Source organism: Typha latifolia, chromosome 8, assembly GCF_019914945.1.
Source record: "Typha latifolia isolate L0001 chromosome 8, TyphaL0001v2, whole genome shotgun sequence".
Taxonomy (NCBI): domain Eukaryota; kingdom Viridiplantae; phylum Streptophyta; class Magnoliopsida; order Poales; family Typhaceae; genus Typha; species Typha latifolia.
The window spans coordinates 9,609,757-9,633,085 of NC_133093.1; the positions used below are offsets into that span (position 1 = coordinate 9,609,757).

At 38.9% G+C, this 23,329-nt stretch overlaps 7 protein-coding genes across 7 annotated transcripts; 4 read left to right on the forward strand and 3 right to left on the reverse strand.

Annotated features, from left to right (window-relative positions):
• Positions 1-416: 416 nt before the first annotated feature.
• On the reverse strand, positions 417-1,028 carry LOC140794360 (kunitz trypsin inhibitor 5-like). The gene has a single exon (XM_073146373.1). The coding sequence runs from the start codon at positions 1,026-1,028 to the stop codon at positions 417-419; it is 612 nt and encodes a 203-aa protein (XP_073002474.1).
• A 3,009-nt stretch (positions 1,029-4,037) lies between these two features.
• LOC140794361 (flavonol sulfotransferase-like) lies at positions 4,038-5,072 on the forward strand. The gene has a single exon (XM_073146374.1). It carries the CDS (start codon positions 4,038-4,040, stop codon positions 5,070-5,072), a length of 1,035 nt encoding a protein of 344 aa, XP_073002475.1.
• Positions 5,073-9,884: 4,812 nt separating this feature from the next.
• On the forward strand, positions 9,885-11,001 carry LOC140794103 (cytosolic sulfotransferase 5-like). Its single transcript, XM_073145970.1, has one exon. The coding sequence runs from the start codon at positions 9,901-9,903 to the stop codon at positions 10,933-10,935; it is 1,035 nt and encodes a 344-aa protein (XP_073002071.1). The 5' UTR covers positions 9,885-9,900; the 3' UTR covers positions 10,936-11,001.
• A 3,782-nt stretch (positions 11,002-14,783) lies between these two features.
• LOC140794032 (flavonol sulfotransferase-like) lies at positions 14,784-16,231 on the forward strand. Its single transcript, XM_073145840.1, has one exon. The coding sequence runs from the start codon at positions 14,787-14,789 to the stop codon at positions 15,819-15,821; it is 1,035 nt and encodes a 344-aa protein (XP_073001941.1). The 5' UTR covers positions 14,784-14,786; the 3' UTR covers positions 15,822-16,231.
• A 1,215-nt stretch (positions 16,232-17,446) lies between these two features.
• On the forward strand, positions 17,447-18,687 carry LOC140793204 (cytosolic sulfotransferase 5-like). The gene has a single exon (XM_073144563.1). It carries the CDS (start codon positions 17,483-17,485, stop codon positions 18,515-18,517), a length of 1,035 nt encoding a protein of 344 aa, XP_073000664.1. The 5' UTR covers positions 17,447-17,482; the 3' UTR covers positions 18,518-18,687.
• A 1,619-nt stretch (positions 18,688-20,306) lies between these two features.
• Positions 20,307-21,091, reverse strand: LOC140794058 (kunitz trypsin inhibitor 5-like). Its single transcript, XM_073145873.1, has one exon. The coding sequence runs from the start codon at positions 21,070-21,072 to the stop codon at positions 20,464-20,466; it is 609 nt and encodes a 202-aa protein (XP_073001974.1). The 5' UTR covers positions 21,073-21,091; the 3' UTR covers positions 20,307-20,463.
• A 990-nt stretch (positions 21,092-22,081) lies between these two features.
• On the reverse strand, positions 22,082-23,300 carry LOC140793309 (GEM-like protein 4). Its single transcript, XM_073144716.1, has 3 exons — positions 23,037-23,300; positions 22,667-22,941; positions 22,082-22,577 (listed from the first exon to the last, which is right to left on the reverse strand). Exons 1-3 carry the CDS (start codon positions 23,218-23,220, stop codon positions 22,407-22,409), a joined length of 630 nt encoding a protein of 209 aa, XP_073000817.1. The 5' UTR covers positions 23,221-23,300; the 3' UTR covers positions 22,082-22,406.
• Between the last annotated feature and the right edge of the window lie 29 nt (positions 23,301-23,329).

Genomic DNA, 23,329 nt, shown 5'->3' on the forward strand with positions numbered 1-23,329 from the left:
CTTAATACTAAGAGATACAGTTCAATTTAATGATTCTTTATTTCTATAAGAGTTAAATATATATATATATATATATATATATATATATATATTGTTCAAACTTTATGTGAAAATAATAATTTAAATGATATACATGTAAATATATAAGGGATTTTTGAAGGGTATATATATTTATGTGAAAAAAAACTAAATGAATAATTGCTCATTTAGGCCTAACTGTATTTAGTGGTAAATGAAATATCTCCCTAAGAATTTACCCTCAAAATAAAATAAATAAATAAGAAGAAGAAGAAGAAGAAAAATTAAATAGGCTTCTAGTAGCAATTATATATCAGCCAGAGATGACCAGACTTTATTTATATATTAATCCATCGAAGGACTAAATCTCACACACAATCCCTGAGATGAATTATATACTAATCACCACGTTTGAACATAACCGGGAAGTCCATCCCATTCAAACCCAACCACTTCACCCCGTCCTCATCGAACACCCCCAGATCCCCACACTCCACCTTACAAAACTCACACACACTCGGACAAAACACAAGCTTGTACTCTCTCTCTCCGTACATCTCAATCTTAAACCAATTGCTCACCGTATCCTTCCCCGGATTCCCCTTCTGGCCGCTCGTTAGGACGTACCGCCGGCCGGTGACCTCGTCGACGCCCCCCAGCTCCCACACCAACGACTGGATGCAGATGGTGATCACATCGGAGAACTGCACGTTCAGGTCCGTCGAGAGCCGGACGATCTTGTCATCCGGATCTACCGGCGAGAAGGTCACCGGAAAGCCGTTTTTGACCTCCAAGGATTCCTGGCGGACGTAGAGTGGGCAGGTTACGTTACCGTGACTCGAAAGGGTCAGCCCGCCACCACGGCCGCGGATCACCGGTAGGACATAGTATTGGACGCCCGGGCGTAGCTTACCGCCGTCGACGTCGAGAACGGCGTCGTTGCTGGCCGCTGCCCATGATGGAGTTAAGAGGAGTATGATGGGTACGAGTAGTAGAATGAGGTGCTTCATGGCTAGCTACCATGGAAGAGGGGGGTAGTTCGAGGGTATATTTATAGGAGTAGAGAAGCAATCTTGGTCAGGCTGGTGAGTCATGTTAGAGATATGGACGTGTTGACTTTTGTAGAGATGAGAGGATAAAATTTGAATTGGTACGGCGGCGTTTAGTTTTGGCACCAAGTTTGTTCGGTAGATCTTCCAATTAATTTGCACGTTTCACGTGGATGGTTGTCTGCCTCAATTTGAATGATGCGTACGAAGGAGGAGTTTGGTCAAGGTTGGAGTTCTCTTGAATAGATAGATATCCTGACGACGGTACTCGCATGTTGTGCCAGATCTCACTAATTAATGGATTTAAAGTATAAAAAACAAAATAAAAGATATTAGGCATCCAAAATAACTAAAACTATTAAATAAAATTGCAAGAGAAAGAGAGAGAGATTTATATAGTTCAATAATTTGGTTATGATTTTGTACGGTATAAGAATCGTTCCTCCGGGATGAAGATGCAAAGCATGAAGTCAAGCTAGACATTATTATTAGGCTTGACTCGCCTAAATTTGGCTCGAAACTGTCCGATTTAGGCTTAGCTCGACTCGAGCTGAAGAAAGTAATAGGCGGCATGGGCTAAGCCTTTGCTGGCCCGGCCCGACTTGAAAACCCTATCCACTACTCTCATCTATAGCTCGACCTATAATGTATGTATATTCTTATAATTATTTTAGTCTCACATTAGATATTTAGTAAATTATATATTACTATATAGTTATGTTCTCATAAAAAATAATTAAAATATTTTCATATAAGCCTATTAAACATGGCCCAATAAGATATAATATTTTTTTTATATTTAACTCATTATGTTAGACTCATTGTACACAACTCAAACCTAATATCTAATGGGCTAGTGGGCGGTAACGGACTAAAACATTCTAGCCGGGCCTTGACCTCGCTTGAATAATTGGTGGGTCGGGCTATAAACAAATATTTAAGCTCGATTGATTTTGAAAAACTTGGCCTGAACCCAGCCTGGCCTGCTCGATAATCACATCTACGTCAGGCCAACAAAGAAGCTTGGCAGTGCGTAATAATGGAAGTACTGAGATCGGAGAGTTTGCAGTTCAAAATAGTGTCTTTTTTAGGCATGCTGAGGTTAAGGACTGGATGAATCATCTTACACCGGAGATGGCTCGCCGGATCGATGAGATCACTGAGAACAAGTTTGGAGATCAAATTTGTTGCAGACTTGTGCTGGGATTTATGATGGTAGTTTTTTGGTATTTGTTTGGCTAGCTACTTGGATTACAGTCCATTCTAGTATGTATCCATTCTCTCCCAAATTAATCATTCCTAATCAGCTGTTTAATAAAAAATAAAAGTCGATGGATCGAACCACTGGTGCCAGTGATTTGGATCGGACTTCCCCGATGTGTAGATCTAAGCATTGCTCGAGTGAGATTGAGCTCATATCTAAGCGCGACGAACTCTCACAGGCCCGAACTTGATCCAGATCAGATCGGATTTAATTCTCAAGCCCATCCCACCCCATGCGCTTCTACCTCTATCCACGCTCAACCCAAATCCCCAGGCTTAGGCCGATCCACTCTACTAATATTAAATATTTTTAATTTAACAAATATTAACATCCTCAAATATATCAATGTATTAAATTAATATTATAACTATATATTAAATTAATTGAGCCTCAAGCCTGACTCAATTATAATTTATAAATAGGGCTCATAAGTTAAAACCCGATGAACTAAAAACAAAAATAAAAGATACAAGGCTAACTAAAATGTTAATAATTAAAAAGAGAAGGTAGAAAGATTTATATATTTCAATAATTTGGTTACTAGTTTGTATGGTGTAAGAATCGTTCCTTCTTTTAAGAGTTTTTTTATCAAACAAGAAGCTTATCTTTTTTTTATTAAAATAGATTATCTCTCAAATTTATTATCAAACATGATCTAATTCATTGTAGCCATAATAAAAATACTAAATTTATCAGTATTTCTAAAAATATAATCAGTTCAGTGGTTTTATCGCTAGACAAATTTTTTTCTTAAATGCTGAAAGATTAAGTTAAATATATTTATATACATAAAATACTAATCAATTCGGCGTTTTAGGACCATACAAGAACGCTGGACTAATCATCATTTTTTACTTAGTGATAAAACACTAATTAGTTCAGCGCAGTAATAAATTTAAGGAATACTTTATTTTAGTTAAAAGGGAAAGAATTAGAACATCACTAGTTTGGTTAAAAACTCCTTTTCTTTTCACGTCCAGACCAAATAGGCCCAGCATGTTTTGTTTCTTCTTCCTACCGGTCAAGTAGTGGAAACTAATATCAATATGTAAACCTAATTCAATTATTAGGAACTATTAACACTACTATCCAATTGGAAATAGAAATAGTGAGGTGGGAATAGAGCCACATTTATAATCAACAATTACCAGCTAATTGTTTACCATCAATATCAAGTTATAACTACAATCACTCATTTTCGATTCTCATTCGTAAACCTGTGAGGTTACTTGAACTTATCAGCGGTAACCATAGAATCAGAGATGGTAACCTTACAGGCGGCGAGGTTAGGATTGGTGGTTAGATGGAAAAAGAACACTTGGATATTGAATATGGTTAATGCTAAATAAGAATTAATTTATAGCACCTTTCCTCCCTAAAATGATACGTATTGTCTAATTTGGCTACGCGTCCTGATAGCATGTATATTTTGTGAATGCCAAAGCCAAGACTATATTATCATATTTATTATACAGAGTTTTTAGATTCTGGTAGAGACTATCTCATGCATGCATCATGTGTCCCAATGGCAGTTACTGCAGGTCTGCCGTTTCCTGGCCAGAGTAGACCACTTTTAGTCAAAAACTGAAAAATGATTGAGAAGGACGTGGCACATGACACACGCAGTTCTTGCAACGATGACCTGGTTGGCGTTATAAATGATTGTAGAATCCAAAATGAGCAGCTCACACCACCGTAGAGTCTCTATGGCTTACTCCCATCTACTACTCTCCCAATGCCTCAACTCTCTGACCAAAGAAGAGGAGGAAGGCCATCGAAGGACCTACCAGAACTTGACCAAATTAGTCTCCACCTTCCCAAGAGTAGAAGCAGACGATATTTGGAGCCTCTATCGCCATAGGGATGGTTGGTGCGCACCTATTCCCATGATGGTTGGCGCCATGGTTGCACAGCAACACTTCAAGGCTCGCCCAAGTGATATAATCCTCGCCTCTTACCCCAAATCCGGCACCACTTGGCTCAAAGCACTTCTCTTCGCCACGGTGCATCGTAGATCCAACGCAAACTCCTCTACTCCCCACTCCTTGGAGACGCATAGTCCACACCAATGCGTTCCCTTTCTCGAGATAGAGGTGTACACCAACGACAAGATCCCAAACCTGGACTTGCTTCCCTCACCGAGGCTCTTCGCCACCCACATCCCATTTGGTTCACTGCCTGAGTCCATCACGGGCTCCAATTGTAAGATTATCTACATATGCCGAGACCCGAAAGACAACCTCATCTCTTGGTGGCATTTCATCAACAAGTTGAGGGCGAAGGCCAACATGGAACCTAGTCCTTTAGAGAAGACCGTTGAGCTCTTCTGCAATGGCGTTCACAATTTTGGATCTCTATGGGATCATGTTCTTGGCTTCTGGAAGGAGCATTTGCAGAGACCTCATCAGGTGCTGTTTCTTACGTACGAGGGATTGAATGAAGACCCACGTGGGAATTTGAAAAGGTTGGCTGAGTTCGTCGGGTGTCCTTTTAGTGTTGATGAGGAGAAGGGAGGGGTGTTAGATGGGATCTTGAAGCTCTGTGAGTTTAAAAATTTGAAAAGCTTGGCAGTGCGTAATAACGAAGGGACTCAGATCGGGGAGTTGGAAGTTCAAAGTAGTCTCTTTTTTAGACGTGGTGGGGTTGAGGACTGGGTGAATCATCTTACACCGGAGATGGCTCGCCGGATTGATGAGATCACTGAGAGCAAGTTTGGAGATCAAGCTGGCCTCACATTATAAGCAAGCAGCTTGATGATGATATTTGTTGCAAACTTGTGCTGAGAATTATGATAGTAGTTTGTTAGTATTTATTTGGCTAACCATTCTCTCCCAACTTAATTTATTCCTAATCAGTTGTTTGATGAAAAAATAATAATAATAATTCAACCGATCATGGAACCACTGGTGCTAGTGATTTGGGTCGCACTTCCTCAATTAACCCTATGTGTTTCAATCTGGACTCTGGAGTCAATCCACTCTACTAATATTAAATATTTTTAGTTTAACAAATATTAACATCCTCAAATATGTAAGTATATTAAATTCGTACTATAGCTACATATTAAATTAGCTGCATCGATTTGGATTGAGGCCCAAGCCTAACTCAATTATAAATTGGGCCTCATAATTTAAACCTAATCAAGCCCAATGAACTAAAAGTACTTGACTTAGCAATAGCGGGTCGAAGTAGATCTAACTAATATTGTTACAAAAGGAATAATAATAATAATAATAATTATTATTATTATTATGTTTGACAAATAATCATGAGAAAAATCTTTTAGTTACGCACGTAGTTCAAAAAAATGCACAACTAGAATCCGTTATTACTAGTTATTCCTGTCGAATTGATACTAATCATTGAAACTGATGGGGGTAAACAAATGAGTTCGAATATTAATAAAAACTACCGAAAAGTTATCTGTCCAAATAATACTCTAATCGATCTATTAGCAACAAATAGATAGACGGCATGAGATTAGTAATGCGTCAAGATAAAATTTAAATTAATTGGATCGCCATTAAATTTTCATCTCTTTTTAAAAAAAATACCTAATTTAATCCAAATACAAATTTAATTCAAGTTTGAATTGGATTAAACTTAAATTATGTTGAATAAACAAATCAAACTTTATCTAATCATGTTTGATTGAAAGAGTATATATGAAATTTTGCATCCTTTTCCAACGGTCCTAAATCTTATAAGTTCATATTCGAGTTTTATCGACCAGAGCCCAAGCAATCCTCAAAATTCATATTTTTAAACTTACATAAATGATATATCAGTCCATGGATTTTACCCTCAAAATTGAGAAAACAATAAAAAAGAATGAAGTAGGCTTGTAATAACTAATAAGAAGTGTCAGCCAAAATATGGGTAGACTTTATAATATATATATATATATATATATATATATATATATGTCCATTTGAGGATTTAATCTCACACATAATCGATCCTTGAGAGGAGTCTACTAACTACTACGTTTGAACGTAACTGGAAACTCCGTGCCATCCAAACCCAACCACATCTCCTCGTCCTCAATGAACACCCCCACATCCCCACACACTACCTTACAAGACTCGCACACACTCGGACAAAATATGAGCTTGTAGTCTCTCTCATTGTACCTCTCAATCTTAAACCAATTGCTCACTGTATAAGCCCCCGGATTCCCCTTCTGCTCGCTCTTTAGGACGTACTGCCGGCCGGTGACCTTATTAGCGCTCCCCAGCCCCTAGACCAATGACTAGATGCAGATGATGATCACATCGGGGAACTGCACATTGAGGTTTGTCAAGAGCTGAACGATCTTGTCATCGGGATCTACAAGCGAGGTCACTTGAAAGCCATCGTTGACCTCGGAGGATTCTTGGCCGACGTAGAGTGGGCAGGGTAGGTCGCCATGTTTCGAGAAGGTCAGCCCCCCCACTAAGGCCGCGGAAGACCAAAAACATTCTTCGTAGATTCTCTTAGGGTCAAAAAGATCTCAACGAGTTGCAGATTTTGTAAAAATTTATGATCTAATTCGAATATAAGAATTCCACATTTTTTACTATCCGAAAATTACTTCCGTTAGGATACAGGAGTCCCTATAACTTTAAATGACTTCCAGGGTGTGATCAAATAACATTTATAATGGGTGTGTTCAAATAACATAATGAATAGTTAAATACAAAGTGCCCATTTGAACACACCCTGGAAGTCATTAAAAGTTGATATACATGAGTCTCTCTAACTTTAAAAGATTTAATGCCTATGTATATTCGAATGATTTTTAGAGTGTGTTTGAATAGTTGCTAGGGTGCGTTCACATAATATAATAAACAATTGAATGTAAAGTGATTATTATAATACCCTTTGATTTTTTTTTTTGAGGCTACTCCAACTATCATGATATCGCTTGAGCACATCAAAGATAATTTTTATATTATTTAAAATATTATAAAATTGTTCGAACACTTTGAATTAAAAGTTTTTGAAACTGAAAAATCTTCAATTTACATCTTTAGATCATATATATATATATATATATATATATATATATATATTTTATTAACTTCAAAATTAATTTTTTATTTTAATATTCTTCATCAAAGATCTCATAACTTGTCACGACCCATATATATATATACTAATATATAAAATCTGAATACATTATATGAGTAAAATTTAATTTTGAAATATAATTTATTAATTACATAAGTATAAAAAAAATCTTACACACAGTATCATATTTTCTTTTTTATGGGTTAATAGCACTGCTGCTCAAGTACTTACAGATCTCGCTCTTCGAGAACATAATTATCTATTCTTATCCACCAATTGATCATGTTTTGCAACCAACTTTGAATGAAATATACTTGACTATGAATTCTTACTAATAGAAATGCCTAGAAACCGCCAGATTGATATTATTAAAAATTGAATCACGTAAATCTTTTCGCATCGTTACACTAAGTTTTGGGATCCGTTAATTAAAAATAGAAATAGTACGATGATAATAGATCCACGCTTATCACACGCAAGTAATTCCCCAATAATAGATCGCCAACTAATTTTTCCCCATCCCAATATCAAAGTTGGGTTGCCAGCTTGCTATTTATTGTCTATTCCATGTCGCCAGCAGCCGATTAACTTGAAGTTACGATTTTAGGTATGAACTTATTATACCGTTGGATAATCCGATCGATCGTAAAAATCTTTTTTTTTTTATATAGAAAAAGGAGAAATTTAATAGGAAGGAAACAATTTTAATCAGTGTTTTTGTTTGCTTCCGTGCATCTCGGTAAATAGAAACAATTTCTTCTTCTTCTTCTTCTTCTTCTTCTTCTTCTTCTTCTTCTTCTTCTTCTTTTTTTCCTTGCATGCTGCTGCTCTTGGTACTCCAGAAATTCTTCATACGTTTGTTTTTTTTTGACAAAACTAAATATTGTTCGGCCTATATGTAGGAGGAAAAACTAAGATGGACATTTCAACCAAAAGAGTAGGATATTTATACTAATTCCTACGCATCTAAATGTTCTTCCATGTTTTATCCATGGGCAGCAACCCTTGGACTATTCTATAACAAGTTGTTCGATAGTTTGACCTTGTACATGTGACGTCTATTGTTTGACAGCTCTTTGTGTCGACTAGAAGATCCAACGACTAGTAACTGCAGAATCCAAACCTTTTCAGTACCAACCACCAAATATAGATTCTATAGTGTCCCAATGGCTTACACCAATCTCCCACTGACCCAATGCCCCAACTCCATGACCAACGACGAGGAGGAAACCCATACGAAGATATACAAGAAGTAGACCGATTAGTCTCCACCTTCCCAAGTCAGTTGAAGTTATGGGCTGCCACCATATAGATAGATACTTCAGTGCCGGAGAATAGATTATAATTATGATCTGATTATCGTAACAGCCGATTTTACTAGTTCTACTCATCCGGTACCAATTTCTCAGTACCGGTTTCAACCCGTGAAAAAGGGCATATTAGTCCTTTTAGCACATCTCCATCTCCATCTCCATCTCCATGATCCATGGCTTTCATCACCGGATCAATGATCTCTCGTTGTCGTGGAGCCCACCCTTGGCTAAAATATAACTAAAATATTTTCATATAAACTTATTAAATTCGACCCAATAAGATATAATATTTTTTTATATGTAATTCAATATGTTAGACTCATTATACACATCCCAAGTCTAATATGTTAGACTAATTATATACAAGCCAGGTTAAAATATTCTAGCCTGATTTTAAGCTTGGTTGGGCCTGAACCTGGTTAGATAATCACATCTACAACATGTGAACAGAGAAGACGCCCTTCTTTCCATGCTGATCGCTACCTTGGAGACCCAGGTCGTTTTGCTTCTACATCCTACAGGTGGAGTGGTGGAAATGAACTCATCTGGATATGCAAACCTAATTCAATTAGGAACTTTAAACATTAATGCCCAATTCGAAATAGAAATAGTGAGGGTGATCGAGATGGGAGTGGGGGCACATATATAATCAACAATTGCCAGCTACTTCTTTACTATAGATCGATATTAAGTTATATATTCCAATAATGAAATAAACATCTTACCCAACGTTGACTCGAGGAGATTATAGGGTTCATTTCAAAGAACTTTAAGGTGCCATTATGCAAGAGGGGTAACCTTATCTTAGTGGTAAACATAGCATGAGAGATGGCAGCTATACATGCGGCGAGGTTAGTGTTGGTCAGATGGATAAAGAACACTATTGAGGATCTTCTTTCCTGAAATGATGCATCTTGTCTAATTTAGATACCCGTTTCCTGACAGCATACATTGCGAATGGTCAATCCAAGATAACAGTATTTGTACTTTGTTTTTAGATTCTGGTAGAAACTATCTCACGCGTGAATCATGAATTTGATGGAGGTCTGCCATTTATTGGGCAAAGTAGAAACCTTTTATTCAAGAACTGAAAACATGGCACATGGCACATGACGCACGCAGTTCTTCTGCAGAGATTACCGGCTGGCATTATAAGTAATTGTAGAATTAGCAGCTCACACCACCAATAGAGTCTCTACTCTCCATGGCTTACTCCCATCTAATCTCCCAATGCCTCAGCTCCCAGACCAAAGAAGAGGAGGAAAGCCATCGAAGAACCTATCAAAACTTAACCCAATTAGTCTCCACCTTCCCAATACTGCATGGAGACGATCCTGGGAATCTCTACCGCCACAAGGATGGTTGGTACGCGTCTAGTCACATGATGGTCGGCGCCATGGTTGCACAGCAACACTTCAAGGCTCGCCCGAGTGATTTTATCCTCGCCTCCTATCCCAAATCTGGTACCACTTGGCTCAAAGCCCTTCTCTTCGCCACGGTGCATCGTAAATCCAACGTAAACTCCGCTAGTACTCCTCACCCCTTGGAGACCCTTAACCCACACCAATGCGTCCCCTTTCTCGAGTCACAGGTGTACACCAACAATAAGATCCCAAACCTGGACTCGCTTCCCTCGCCGAGGCTCTTTGCCACCCACGTCCCATTTGGTTCACTGCCCGAGTCCATTACAGGCTCCAATTGTAAGATTATCTACATATGCCGAGAACCAAAAGACAATCTCATCTCGTGGTGGCATTTCATCAACAAGTTGAGGGTGAATGCTAACATGGAGCCTAATTCTTTGGAGGAGACCACTGAGCTCTTCTGCAATGGTGTTCGCAATTTTGGGTGTCTATGGGATCATGTTCTTGGTTACTGGAAGAACCATTTGCAGAGACCTCATCAGGTGTTATTTCTTACGTACGAGGGGTTGAGCGAAGACCCGTGTGGGAATTTGAAGAAGTTGGCTGAGTTCCTTGGGTGTCCTTTTAGCGTGGATGAGGAGAAGGGAGGGGTACTGAATGGGATCTTGAAGCTTTGTGGCTTTGATAATTTGAAAGGCTTGGCAGTGCGTAATAATGGAAGAACTGAGATCGGGGAGTTTGCAATTCAAAATAGTGTCTTTTTTAGGCATGGTGAGGTTAAAGACTGGGTGAATCATCTTACACCGGAGATGGCTCGCCGGATCGATGAGATAACTGAGAACAAGTTTCGAGATCAAGCTGGCCTCACGTTGTAAGCAATCAGTCGATCAAATTTGTTGCAAACTTGTGCTGGGAATTATGATATAGTTCGTTGGTATTTACTTGGCTAGCTACTTGGTTTATGGTCCATTCTAGTATGTATTCTTCCTCTTCCAAGTTAATTCTTTCTAATCAGTTCTTTGATGAAAAACCATCCCAATTAAGAGAAGATTAAGATTGAATGCAGGAGATCCCATGTAGACCTGAGCAATTCTCGCGGCAAGTTGGGCTCAGGTCTAAGCCTGACGAATTCTTCTAGGCCCGAGCTTGACCTTGCCCAAAATAATTATTCCTTTTCCAAGCCTAAGCTCGCCCTATGTGCTTGTAACTCAATCCAGGGCTCCAGGCTCAACAAATGCAAACAATCGGGTCAAAGTTTGGCTTAGGCCCACCCACTCCATTAATACTAAATATGTTTAATCTAACAAATAATAGATCGCCCAAATATATAAGTATATTAAATTAGTACTTATAAATGTTATATATATATATATATATAATTATGTCAGGGAAGAGACGAGTCTTTAGAGTTATAATCAAGCCCAAGAATAACCCAATTATAAATTGGACCTCATAATCTAAATCCGAGCCTGTTCAATGAATTAAAAATAATTGAGTCCACTTATGAAAAGAAAAAAGAGGTAGTGTCGTGCTATTGATGGTCCGGCCTAATCTTGTGTGAGTCATTGGATTTGTGCCAATGTATTACTCATGTGCATCTCACGATTTTAGTCATGCTCACTCTAATTTTATGATTCTCACATATTTGGTTTCAAATTTGATCTAAGTCATCGGATGAGCATAGTTGATAAGGTGGTGCACATCCAACAATGCACTAAGTTGAATGGGCTAGCCAACAATTGAAATTGACACACAATAGACTTGCATTCCACTTCTGTAAAAAAGATAATCTAATTGTCTACCTAACTTGGGTGACTAGGTCTACATGAAACTTCAACTATACTGGTTGGCTTTTCTCAAGATTAGATAGAATCTCAAGCTAGAAACAAAGTACTATAGGCCTTATAAGATTGTGGAACAAATTGATGTTGTCACTTATCGTCTTCCCACCAAAGTCTAATATCCACCCCCAGTCTTCCACTTATCCTAGCTTAAATGCCATTTGGGATCACTGACCATAGCTAGCTCATTCTTATCACTCGCTTGATTCTAATGGAGAATCCTTGCTCTACCTTGAAAATAAATTCTAGCTTATAGGGTGATAAAATAAAAAGGAATTAGGTTGTTTCTCAAATTTTGTGTAGTGTAACTCCATATTCGAGGAGGTGACATGGAAAGATTATGTTGAAAAATTATATATTTGAACATAAATTTTATACAAATTTTGAGTCCAAGTTTAAGTCGGGTTCATATATTATTAATGATAGATTAATAGTGAAAATTATCAAGCTCAATGAATACTTTAATATCATATATTCGTTTACTCAAATCTATGAAGAATAGTGAATGAAAATTAGTTTTAATGTAGCTATTATGACAATGAAAAATAAAGAAAGTGAGTTTAGTAACATATTGCCTATTTGAAAAATGTTAGTAAAGTATACAAGCGTCAATCTTTTCATAGGCTTTGGGCCCAACAAGAATACCTATTCTGTGGGTAAAGTTTGATACAATTTTAGTCTAGTTCGAATCGAATCAGGTGGGACCCAAAGTGATGTGTTCCTTCAGATGAAGCAATTAATATTAACATGTTGTGAAGAGGTGCATCCTTTTGATGTGCCATTTCATGACCTATTCGTCGTGGTTTTACCCTTTCAGTGCTAATCAAATTTTTGTACCCCTTTATCATGGCTGTTCATTTTTTAAATAGGCCTACGGTCTGCACTAGTTTAAAAAAATGAATTAGTTCATTCTATATGTAAACTTTTTCAATCTTCTGCTTTTACATTTGAGAGATTAATAAAGCATTTTTCTGGTTCAATAAGGCACTCAAATAGCAGATTTCTTTTATATGCAAAGTAGTTATTATATCTTAAGAGACCAACATCCACTGTTTCAGGAAGTAATCGATAGAGGACAAAATAGTCTTAAGAAAATATTATCTAATACTAAACTTGACTTATACAAAATTTTATATTCTTTAAATTGTAAGTATATTTACTTTTATTTCTTTTATCTTATCGGATTTTATTGTGATTATTGAATCAGATTATAAATGTCAACAAGATATTATGTCATTATTGCTAGATTTCCTTCCCTAGATCCTAGAGGGCAAGGATCTTGACTACCGGCTATTGCCATGACTTCTGTGAGGCCAGTGAAGAAGAAGAAGAAGTATCACGTGCTGACAGTTGAGTCTGAATAATTTTAATTTTCTATTAGTTAGGAGGGTGATTTGGAGATCTAAGAGTATAAATTGTGTGTAATCCCTAACTTGGGACCAAGCTTGATGAGTGAAGTAATAGGGTTGTCTATCCACAAGCTACGGTGGGAGATTAGTCCAAATTACTGAGTATATTGTGCAATTTCTGCAATTTGAGTGTGGATTTGCAGGTTCCTGCTGGTGATTCAGCTGCCGCAGTGATCAGGATCATTACAAATTGCGAATCAAATTTTTCGCCAGTTATAACAATCTATTGTGATCCATAAATTCCACTCGTTTTCTGTATATGAAAAGGCATCAATCTTGTTTTTAAACAGCAATCATCGTTGTCACTCTGAAATCGCCTGCTTTAGGTGCTTGAAAGATCTGTGGTAGCTGACAAAACCCATGAAACCAGAACTCAAAGCCATCCGCTGTAATTATCTGGACATACTTTTTGGCCTGACTTGTTCACATTCTCAACGGATGTTGCATTATTTACCCTGCCAATTGGAATCAAAACCTACACAAAGGCACCAAAATGTGTGAGCTAAAATATTTTCCAATACTTGCAGTGGTTGCATTCAAAAGACTCCGTGAGACTTTGTTTGAATTTATCTTGTAGGGAACTCTTGTTGGCAGAACATTGGACGTCGGTCTCCTAGGATTACTTTAAAATTGGACTTGACATGTGCGTGCGAACCAAACCGAGCCGGGCGGCGCACGCGCGTGTGAGTTAAGTTGCATAGTAACTTTTACCCACAAAATAGGTACCCCTTTTGGGGCTCAAAGCCCATAAGAAGTTTATTATTTATATACCATATTAACATTTCTCAAATATCCAATATCGTACTAAACTCACTTTTCTTTATTTTCCATTGCCATGATACCCACTTTAGAGCCAATTTTCATTCACTTCTCTTCATGAATTTGACTAAGTAAATATTTAACAATAAAGTACACTTTAAGCTAAATTAATTTCACCATTAAACTATCATTAATAATGTGTGGGTCCCACTTAAAACTTAGCTCAAAGTTAAAAAAAAAATCATGTCAAATACAGAAAATTACCAACAACTCTCGGCATGCCTCCTTTAGGAGAAGTTAATGCCAAGGTCTCATCGCTACGGAAAGCGTACCATCTTTGCAGTCAATATAAAGAGAGTGAAGAGTTGCCTGCAAGAGGGCTAGCGCGGCGAGCTAAGTAAATCAAGAAGTACTTTATAGCTCCTTTCTTCCCTAAAATGATGTATCTTGTCTAATTTGGCTATCCATTTCCTAGTAGCATATTTTGTGAATGGCAAATTCAAGACTACGTTATTAGATTTATACTGAGTTTTCTAGATTCTGGTAGAGACTATCTCATGCGTGTACCATGTGTGCCAGAGGTAGTCAGAAACTGAAAAATGAGCTAGAAGGACATGGCACATGACACACTCAGTTCTTTTGCAATGATTACCCTGTTGGCGTTATAAGTGGTTGTACAATCCAACATTAGCAGCTCACACCACCGTAGAGGTCTCTATGGCTTACTCCCATCTACTACTCTCCCAATGCCTCAACTCCCCAACCAAAGAAGAGGAGGAAAGCCATCGAAGAACCTACCAGAACTTAACCCAATTAGTCTCCACCTTCCCAAGACTGCGAGGAGACAATCCTAGGAATCTCTACCGCCACAGGGATGGTTGGTACGCATCTATTCCCATGATGGTCGGCGCCATGGTTGCACAGCAACACTTCAAGGCTCGCCCAAGTGATCTAATCCTCGCCTCTTACCCCAAATCTGGTACCACTTGGCTCAAAGCTCTTCTCTTCGCCACGGTGCATCGAAAATCCAACGCAAACTCCACTGCTCCTCACCCCTTGGAGACCCATAGCCCACACCAATGTGTTCCCTTTCTCGAGTCAGAGGTGTACACCAATGACCGGATCCCAAATCTAGACTCGCTTCCCTCGCCGAGGCTCTTTGCCACCCACATTCCATTTGGTTCACTGCCCGAGTCCATCCCGGTCTCCAATTGTAAGATTATCTACATATGCCGAGACCCAAAAGACAATATCATCTCTTGGTGGCATTTCATCAACAATTTGAAGGTGAAGGCTAACATGGAACCTAGTTCTTTGGAGGAGACCATTGAGCTTTTCTGCAATGGTGTTCACAGTTTTGGGTCTCTATGGGATCATGTTCTTGGTTACTGGAAGGAGCATTTGCAGAGACCTCATCAGGTGTTGTTTCTTACGTACGAGGGGTTGAGCCAAGACCCACATGGGAATTTGAAGAGGTTGGCTGATTTCATCGGGTGTCCTTTTAGTGCGGATGAGGATAAAGGAGGGGTATTGGATGGGATCTTAAAGCTTTGTGGGTTTGAGAATTTGAAAAGCTTGGGAGTGAATAATAGTGGAAGGACTGAGATCGGGGGGTCAGCAGTACAAAATAGTGTCTTCTTTAGACATGGTGAGGTTAAGGACTGGGTGAATCATCTTACACCGGAGATGGCTCGACGAATCGACGAGATCACTAAGAACAAGTTCCAAGATCAAGCTGGCCTCACATTCTAAGCAATCAGCTTGATGATGAAATTTGTTGCAAACTTGAGCTGGGTATCTACTTGGCGAGCTACTTGGTTTATAGTCCATTCTACTATGTATGCATCCTCTTCCAAGTTAATTCTTTCTTAATCAGCTATTTGATGAAAAGCCATCCCAATTAAAAGAAGATTAAGACTGAATGCAGGAGGTCCGTGTATACCTGAGGAATTCTCTGGTCAAGTTGGGTTCCAGTACTCTAATCCCGATCAATTCTCGTAGGCTTGAGCTTGACCCGGCCCAATATAATTATTCCTTTTTTTAAGCCTAAAGTCAGTCAAGGCTAGACGTATGCGACCGAGTCGAGTATAGCCGTATAGGTAGCTCGACATGAACCATTTTTTGGGCAAGTTGAGTTAATAGTTTTAATTTATTTGGCTTCGGATTTTAATTATGAGACCCAATCTTTCAGTTGGTTATGTTTAGGTTTGATTATGACTCACTCAACTTAATTCGACCATGACTTAATTAATTTTACTTTATTAATATATATAAATATATATAATATTTATAATATTAATTTAATATACTTATATATTTAGGCATGTTAATAATTGTTAGATTATGATATTTAATATTAGTGGAACGGGTTAGCCTTAATCTTGTTTAAGTTAATTTGAGTGGCACCGAATTTGCGCAGAAGCATCGATCATGTACATCTCTCATGTATATGCTTTCATATTGATTAAGATCATCGGTATATTGGCATAAATCTAATAATGTACTCACGCTTAGTTTAAATAGTTTAGCCTAAATTGAATCCTCGCTCATCAAAGCGTGTGGGGTCCAGAATTACGTGTATGTTACTACAACTGAAATTGACCCGCCATAGACTTGTAGTCTTCTTTTTTTAATTTATTTTTGGTTAAGATAAGTAGATAACTCAATTGACTACCTAACTTGAGAGGATTTCCCCTCACCATCCGATCTATAGTCTATGAACTCTGAAATTATTAAAAAAAAAGTACCCTTTTGGGAAGAAAATGAGGATTCCAATAGAAAGCCAAGTGAAATTTATTAGATATTCAAATCTTTGCAACTTCTCATTCATTCCATCGGGGGAGTAAATCTCACCAAATCCCAGAGAATTTGGTCTTTGGAATGATCATCAAATAGGGGTCAAACACTTAACCATACTCGATCTCCGACTACTTACGCCGTTTGAACACGATAGGCAACGGCGTACCTGCTAGAGGGGTAATCTTACTGGTGACCATATTATCAGAGATGGTAGCCTAGCTTACAGGCGGCGAGGTCAGGGTTGGTCCGATGGATAGAGAACACTTGGATATTGAATATGATTAATGCTAGATAAGAATTAATTTATACTACCTTTCTTCCCTAAAATGATGCATCTTGTCTAATTTGGCTACCTGTTTCCTCACAGCATATGTTTGTACTAAATTTGTTTTTTGTTTTGTTTTTAGATTCTCGTGCGTACTGCGTACATCATATGGGCTGCCAGCTGGAGGTAGTTGGTGGAGGTACTGTCATTTACTGGGCAAAGTAGACCCCCTTTTATTCAAAAGCTGACAAATGAGCGAGAAGGACATTTCTTTTGCAGAGATTACCGGTTGGCATTATAAGTAATTTTAGAATCCAACAATAGCAGCTCACACCAGCGTAGAGTCTCTATGGCTTACTCCCATCAACTACTCTCTCCATGCCTCAACTCCCTGACCAAAGAAGAGGAGGAAAGCCATCGAAGAACCTACCAGAACTTAACCCAATTAGTCTCCACCTTCCCAAGAGTGGAAGCAGACGATCCTAGGAACCTCTACCGCCACAGGGATGGTTGGTACGCACCTATTCACATGATAGTCGGCGCCATGGTTGCACAGCAACACTTCAAGGCTCGCCCAAGTGATCTAATCCTCGCCTCCTACCCCAAATCCGGCACCACTTGGCTCAAAGCTCTTCTCTTCGCCACGGTGCATCGTAAGTCCAACGCAAACTCCTCTACTCCTCACCCCTTGGAGACCAATAGCCCACACCAATGCGTCCTCTTTCTCGAGTCAAAGGTGTACACCAATGACCGGATCCCAAATCTGGACTTGCTTCCCTCGCCGAGGCTCTTCGCAACCCACGTCCCATTTGGTTCATTGCCCGAGTCCATCCCGGGCTCCAATTGTAAGATTATCTACATAGGCCGAGAACCAAAAGACAATATCATCTCTTGGTGGCATTTCATCAATAAGTTGAGGGCGGAGGCCAACACGGAACCTAGTCCTTTGGAGGACACCGTTGAGCTCTTCTGCAATGGTGTTCGTAGTTTGGGGTCTCTATGGGATCATGTTCTTGGTTACTGGAAGGAGCATTTACAGAGACCTCATCAGGTATTGTTTCTTACGTACGAGAGGTTGAGCAAAGACCCGCGTGGGAATTTGAAGAGGTTGGCTGATTTCATCGGGTGTCCTTTTAGTGCGGATGAGGATAAAGGAGGGGTATTGGATGAGATCTTGAATCTTTGTGAGTTTAAGAATTTGAAAAGCTTGGCAGTAAATAATAGTGGAACGGCTCAGATCGGGGAGTTGGCAATTCAAAATAGTGTCTTTTTTAGACGTGGTGAGGTTAAGGACTGGGTGAATCATCTTACACCGGAGATGGCTCGTCGGATCGATGAGATCACTGAGAACAAGTTTGGAGATCAAGCTGGCCTCACATTCTAAGCAATCAGCTTGATGATGAAATTTGTTGCAAATTTGTGCTGGGTATCTACTTGGCTAACTACTTGGTTTATAGTCCATTCTACTATGTATTCATCCTCTTCCAAGTTAATTCTTTCTTAATCAGCTATTTGATGAAAAACCATCCCAATTAAAAGAAGATTAAGACTGAATGCAGGAGATCCGTGTATACCTGAGCAATTCTCGGGTCAAGTTGGGTTCCAGTACTCTAAGCCCGATCAATTCTCGTAGGCCTTAGCTTGACCCGGCCCAAAATAATTATTCCTTTTTTAAGCCTAAGGTCAATCCAGGCTAATATTATATTTGCATATATATTAATAAAGTAAAATTAATTAAGTCATAATCAAGCCTAAACATAACTCACCGATAGATTGGGTCTCATAATTTAAATCCGCAGCCAAATAAATTAAAAATCATTAACTCAACTTGCCCAAAAAAAAAGGTTCATGTCGAGCTACTTATACTCCGGCCTAATCTTGTTTAAGTTAATTTGAGTGCGGCACCGAATTTGCGTAGGAGCATCGATCATGTACGTCTAACAACTCTTAGTCATACTCATGTATTTGCTTTCATATGTGATTAAGATCCTTGGTATATTGGCATAAATCTAATAATGCACTTAGGCCTAATTTAAATAGTTTAGCCTAAATTGAATCCTCGTTCACCAAAGCGTGTGGGGTCCAGAATGACGTGTATGTTACAGCAATAGACTTGGTCTCTTTTTTTTTGTTCGAATTAAATTGAGTTGAATCAAATTAGTTACCTAATTTTATATTATTATTTTAAATTTTAAATAAATCGGATAATCCGTATGTGGATCTGATGCGCTAGGAATTTTACTCTTATAAATAAGGGTGGACATGCATTGATAATTATCGTTGGAAGAAATATGAGTTTAGCGAGATATTATTTTCAGTTTTATCTTTTATCTAGCCGATCGCTTTATCTTTCTAGGAGTAGATTATAGCCTAGATCGTTTTATTTTTCTAAGAATAGATCATGACCGTAGAAACATCCCAACTTTCTAAATACTAGTTACCTCCTACCTCTAGCAACTACCCTACAATAAGGTTATCCACCACCACCCTTGGCCGTCCACCACCCTTCGACGACTGCCGTAACGTCGAATAATTACCGTTATGCCCTCTCTAACATATCTCTAATATTTTATTTTTAACTTTTTATTCCGACCTCCGATTTAAGTGAAACAGAGTCATTAGAACTTTATCTCACGAGGTTACTTCCACCTAAATTTTCATAATTTTCTTACGTTCAGATCGGTCCAGATTTGGTTCGTAACAATAACTTAATCGACTACCTTTTTTTATCATTCATAAGCCCGAAGACTAAATATGAGCTAGACAAAGGGCTAACCCTTTCTATATACATAGGCACTTAGACTTCACCGAGCTTTTAGTTGCCTAATCTAGGCTCCATATGCGTCGTCGAATAATTGCTCCGAATCAAACACTGCTGAGATTTGCTCCAAGTCATTACATAGCCAAACTGTTCCTCCAAGCTAACCGCACTGTCGGCCATCAACTGAGTTGAGCTAAGCCACTAAACCACCAACTATCAAACAATTTCTCCACAATATTATTTGGGGTTAAAGTTAAACCCAAGACTTTGTTGGTCATGAGAAAAGTACCTACCAACTCTACTGGAGTTGGTTGTTACTCAATTAACTACCTAATTTGAGAGGATTTGCCCTCACCGTCCCATCTAATTTCTATGAACTCAGAAATTTAGGAAGAAATTGAGGATCCCAACAGAAAGCAAAGTTAAATTTATTAGATATTCAAATCTTTGCAACTTATTCATTCCACCAGGGGAGTAAATCTCACCAAATCCCAGAGAATTTGGATCTTTGGAATGATCAAATAGGGGTCAAACACTTATCCACACAATCCAAGATACTCGATCTCCTACTACTTACGCCGTTTGAACACGACAGGGAACAGCGTACCACCGACACCCAGCAACTTCTGCCCGTCCTCAACGAACACCCCCACATCCCCACACACCACCTTACAAAACTCACACACACTCGGACAAAACACAAGCTTGTACTCTCTCTCTCCGTACTTCTCAATCTTAAACCAATTGCTCACCGTATCTACCCCCGGACTCCCCTCCATGCCGCCGGTTATCACATACCGCCGACCGCTAACTCCGTCGACGTCCCCCAGCTTCCACACCGACGACTGCAGACAATAGTTCAGCGCCAAGAACTGCACGTTGACGTCCGTCGAGAGCCGAACAATCTGGACATTGGGATCCGCCGGTGTAAACGTCACCGGAATCGCATTGTTGACCTCGTAGAATTCTTCGCGCACGTAGAGTGGGCAAGTCGTGTTACGGCTCCCAAAGGTCAGCCCGCCGCCACGGCCATGGATGGCCGGTAGGATGTAGTAGTACATGCCCGGATGTAGCTTGCTGCCATCAACGTCGATGACTGCGGGGTTGCTCGCAGCCTCTGATGGAATCAAGAGTAGTAAGGTGGATAGGAGGGAGAATAGAATGATGAGGTGCTTCATGACTAGCTACTGTCGAAGAGGGAATAGTTTTGAGTGTATTAATTATTAATACATAGAGTGTCGGCTTTTATAGATGGGACGATAAGATCTCGCGTGGAGACAGGTGTGCCATTCTGAATTGGACAAGAGAGTTCAAATTGAATATGGCGGCATTTACTTTTTGACTCAAGTTGACTGACAGTGGAATAGTTTGTGATCTTCCACATGGTAGGCTGCTTCCGTTTAAATAATTGCATAGTTGAGATGAGAAGGAAAGTGCAAAATTTTGCTGCACAGCTAAGGAATTGGTCGAGATTAGCGTTCTCTTTGATCAAGGATTACATAAGGCATCTAACTGGTGGGCCAAACAAAGGTGAAGAGCCGATCTAGCAAATTCACATAGATCAAAGAATAAAATAAATAAAGTAGACACAAAGATTTAATATAATTCGGCAATGTGCCTACACAATCACTAGTCGTCCTCTTCACTTATCAATAGACCAAAATACAGAGAGTATACATTATTAAATAGGGATAAACCTAAGCCAAGTCCACAAAGTGTGGTTGTTATAATTACCCTTCTAAATGTAGGAGATAGGCTTTTAACATACCCACATAATATAAAACAGATTGAAATGGAAGAGAAGTGGATCAACCATTAGTATATTCTTAGACTATCTAAAAGTTCATCCAAAACGATAAATTACCAAAGCCGAGCTTGACCAGAGTGAGGAAGTTATTAAAGGGCCAGGAAATTCCCGTTGCACTCAGTTTGCAAAGACATGCATATTCCTCCAATAAGTTTGAGAAATAATCCTAATTTGTCAAAAAGTCCGTTCTCGACATCGTACCATTATTCATTGCTAACTAGATATATCTTGATCAAGAATACTATATAAGTTACTAATTTAAGTGGAGAACTGGGGATTTTGTTTATCCCCAGTTGAAGCCTCCATTCAACCTTATGAATTCACAATTTGTTTCAGTTTGAGCTTGGAGGAAACAATTTTGAAGATGAGATGTTAATTGCTTTTGCATAGAGAGGAACGGATTTCTTTCTTTATATCTCTTTTAGATGGATCCATATCATCCTCGTAATTCTCATACAATATCACAACCAAGAATTAATCGTAGTATTACAATATCGCAATCACTTCATCTTCATCCACGGTCCTTTTGTCATGAGATGATCAATCATACTAATTGAATGATGATCTTTGTATAAAACTTGCCCTGACAAAATTCCCGAGCAAATTTTCCACCAACTACAACAATCTATTGTGATCTATAAACTCTACTGGCTTCCTGTACATGAAAAAAGCATCAATCTTGTCCTTAAACAGCAATCCTCGTTGTCAATCCGAAATCGCCTGCTTTAGGTGCTTGAAGGATGTCTGGTAGCTAACAAAGCCCATGAACCAGAACTCAAAGCCATCCACTGTAATTATCTGGACATACTTTTGGTTTGGCTTGTTCACATTCTCACTGGGTGTTGCACTCTTTACCCTTCCAATTGGAATCAAAACCTACACAAAGGCACCAAACTATGTCAGCTAACACAATTCCAATACTTGGTTGCATTCAAAAGACTCCGTGAGACTTTGTTTGAATTTACCTTGTAGGGAACTCTTGCCATGTCTCCTTTAGGAGAAGTTAATGCCAAGGGCTTATCACTATGGAAGGCGATCTTCGCAGTAGATATAAAGAGCATCCCTGCAATAGGACCAGCTGTAGTAGAGAGGTAGCACTGAAAGGCCTTCAATAGTTTCTCTCCTTTCTCAACAGAGAAGGCTAGTCTGAAGTCTCTATCGACGCCGCCAGCATGAAGAATCCTTGCACTTAGTCTCAACTTCCCCTTGACAGTTTCGGAGAATTTGGTTCCTAGAGTCACTGCAATATCAAAAGAACAATATTGGTTAGTCATCTAGTTGCACCTATTTTTCCTAAGACAACTTGATAATAAAAACAGGCTCGGAGATTATTACCATGTTCTCTGATGCCTTGCACATAGTTGTCTGTTCTTTTGCTCAGTTTGCTCACCCAATCAACAAAGGACCTCTTCTTGTTGTTCTGTTTGGAATCAAACGACCCATATGGACTTGGATCTAGGTATGAAGTGGCAGAACTCACAGGAATACCAATGGCCAGATCATGGCTCAAGCTCTCCATTTCTTTGATGTATCTCCTTTGCCTTCTCCTCTCTTGAGTAAATTTTTCCTTGTGAGAGATGCTTGTTGCTCTAAACAACCAGGAGGGGTTCCCCTTTTATAAGGTAAAA

Bases quoted from the DNA above. Each gene is read 5' to 3' on its own strand.
- LOC140794360 (XM_073146373.1), bottom strand. From the start codon at position 1,028: ATGAAGCACCTCATTCTACTACTCGTACCCATCATACTCCTCTTAACT.
- LOC140794361 (XM_073146374.1), top strand. From the start codon at position 4,038: ATGGCTTACTCCCATCTACTACTCTCCCAATGCCTCAACTCTCTGACC.
- LOC140794103 (XM_073145970.1), top strand. From the start codon at position 9,901: ATGGCTTACTCCCATCTAATCTCCCAATGCCTCAGCTCCCAGACCAAA.
- LOC140794032 (XM_073145840.1), top strand. From the start codon at position 14,787: ATGGCTTACTCCCATCTACTACTCTCCCAATGCCTCAACTCCCCAACC.
- LOC140793204 (XM_073144563.1), top strand. From the start codon at position 17,483: ATGGCTTACTCCCATCAACTACTCTCTCCATGCCTCAACTCCCTGACC.
- LOC140794058 (XM_073145873.1), bottom strand. From the start codon at position 21,072: ATGAAGCACCTCATCATTCTATTCTCCCTCCTATCCACCTTACTACTC.
- LOC140793309 (XM_073144716.1), bottom strand. From the start codon at position 23,220: ATGGAGAGCTTGAGCCATGATCTGGCCATTGGTATTCCTGTGAGTTCT. The intron at 22,942-23,036 runs GTAATAATCTCC...TTGATATTGCAG, and splicing joins GCAAGGCATCAGAGAACATG to TGACTCTAGGAACCAAATTC. The intron at 22,578-22,666 runs GTAAATTCAAAC...GCCTTTGTGTAG, and splicing joins TGGCAAGAGTTCCCTACAAG to GTTTTGATTCCAATTGGAAG.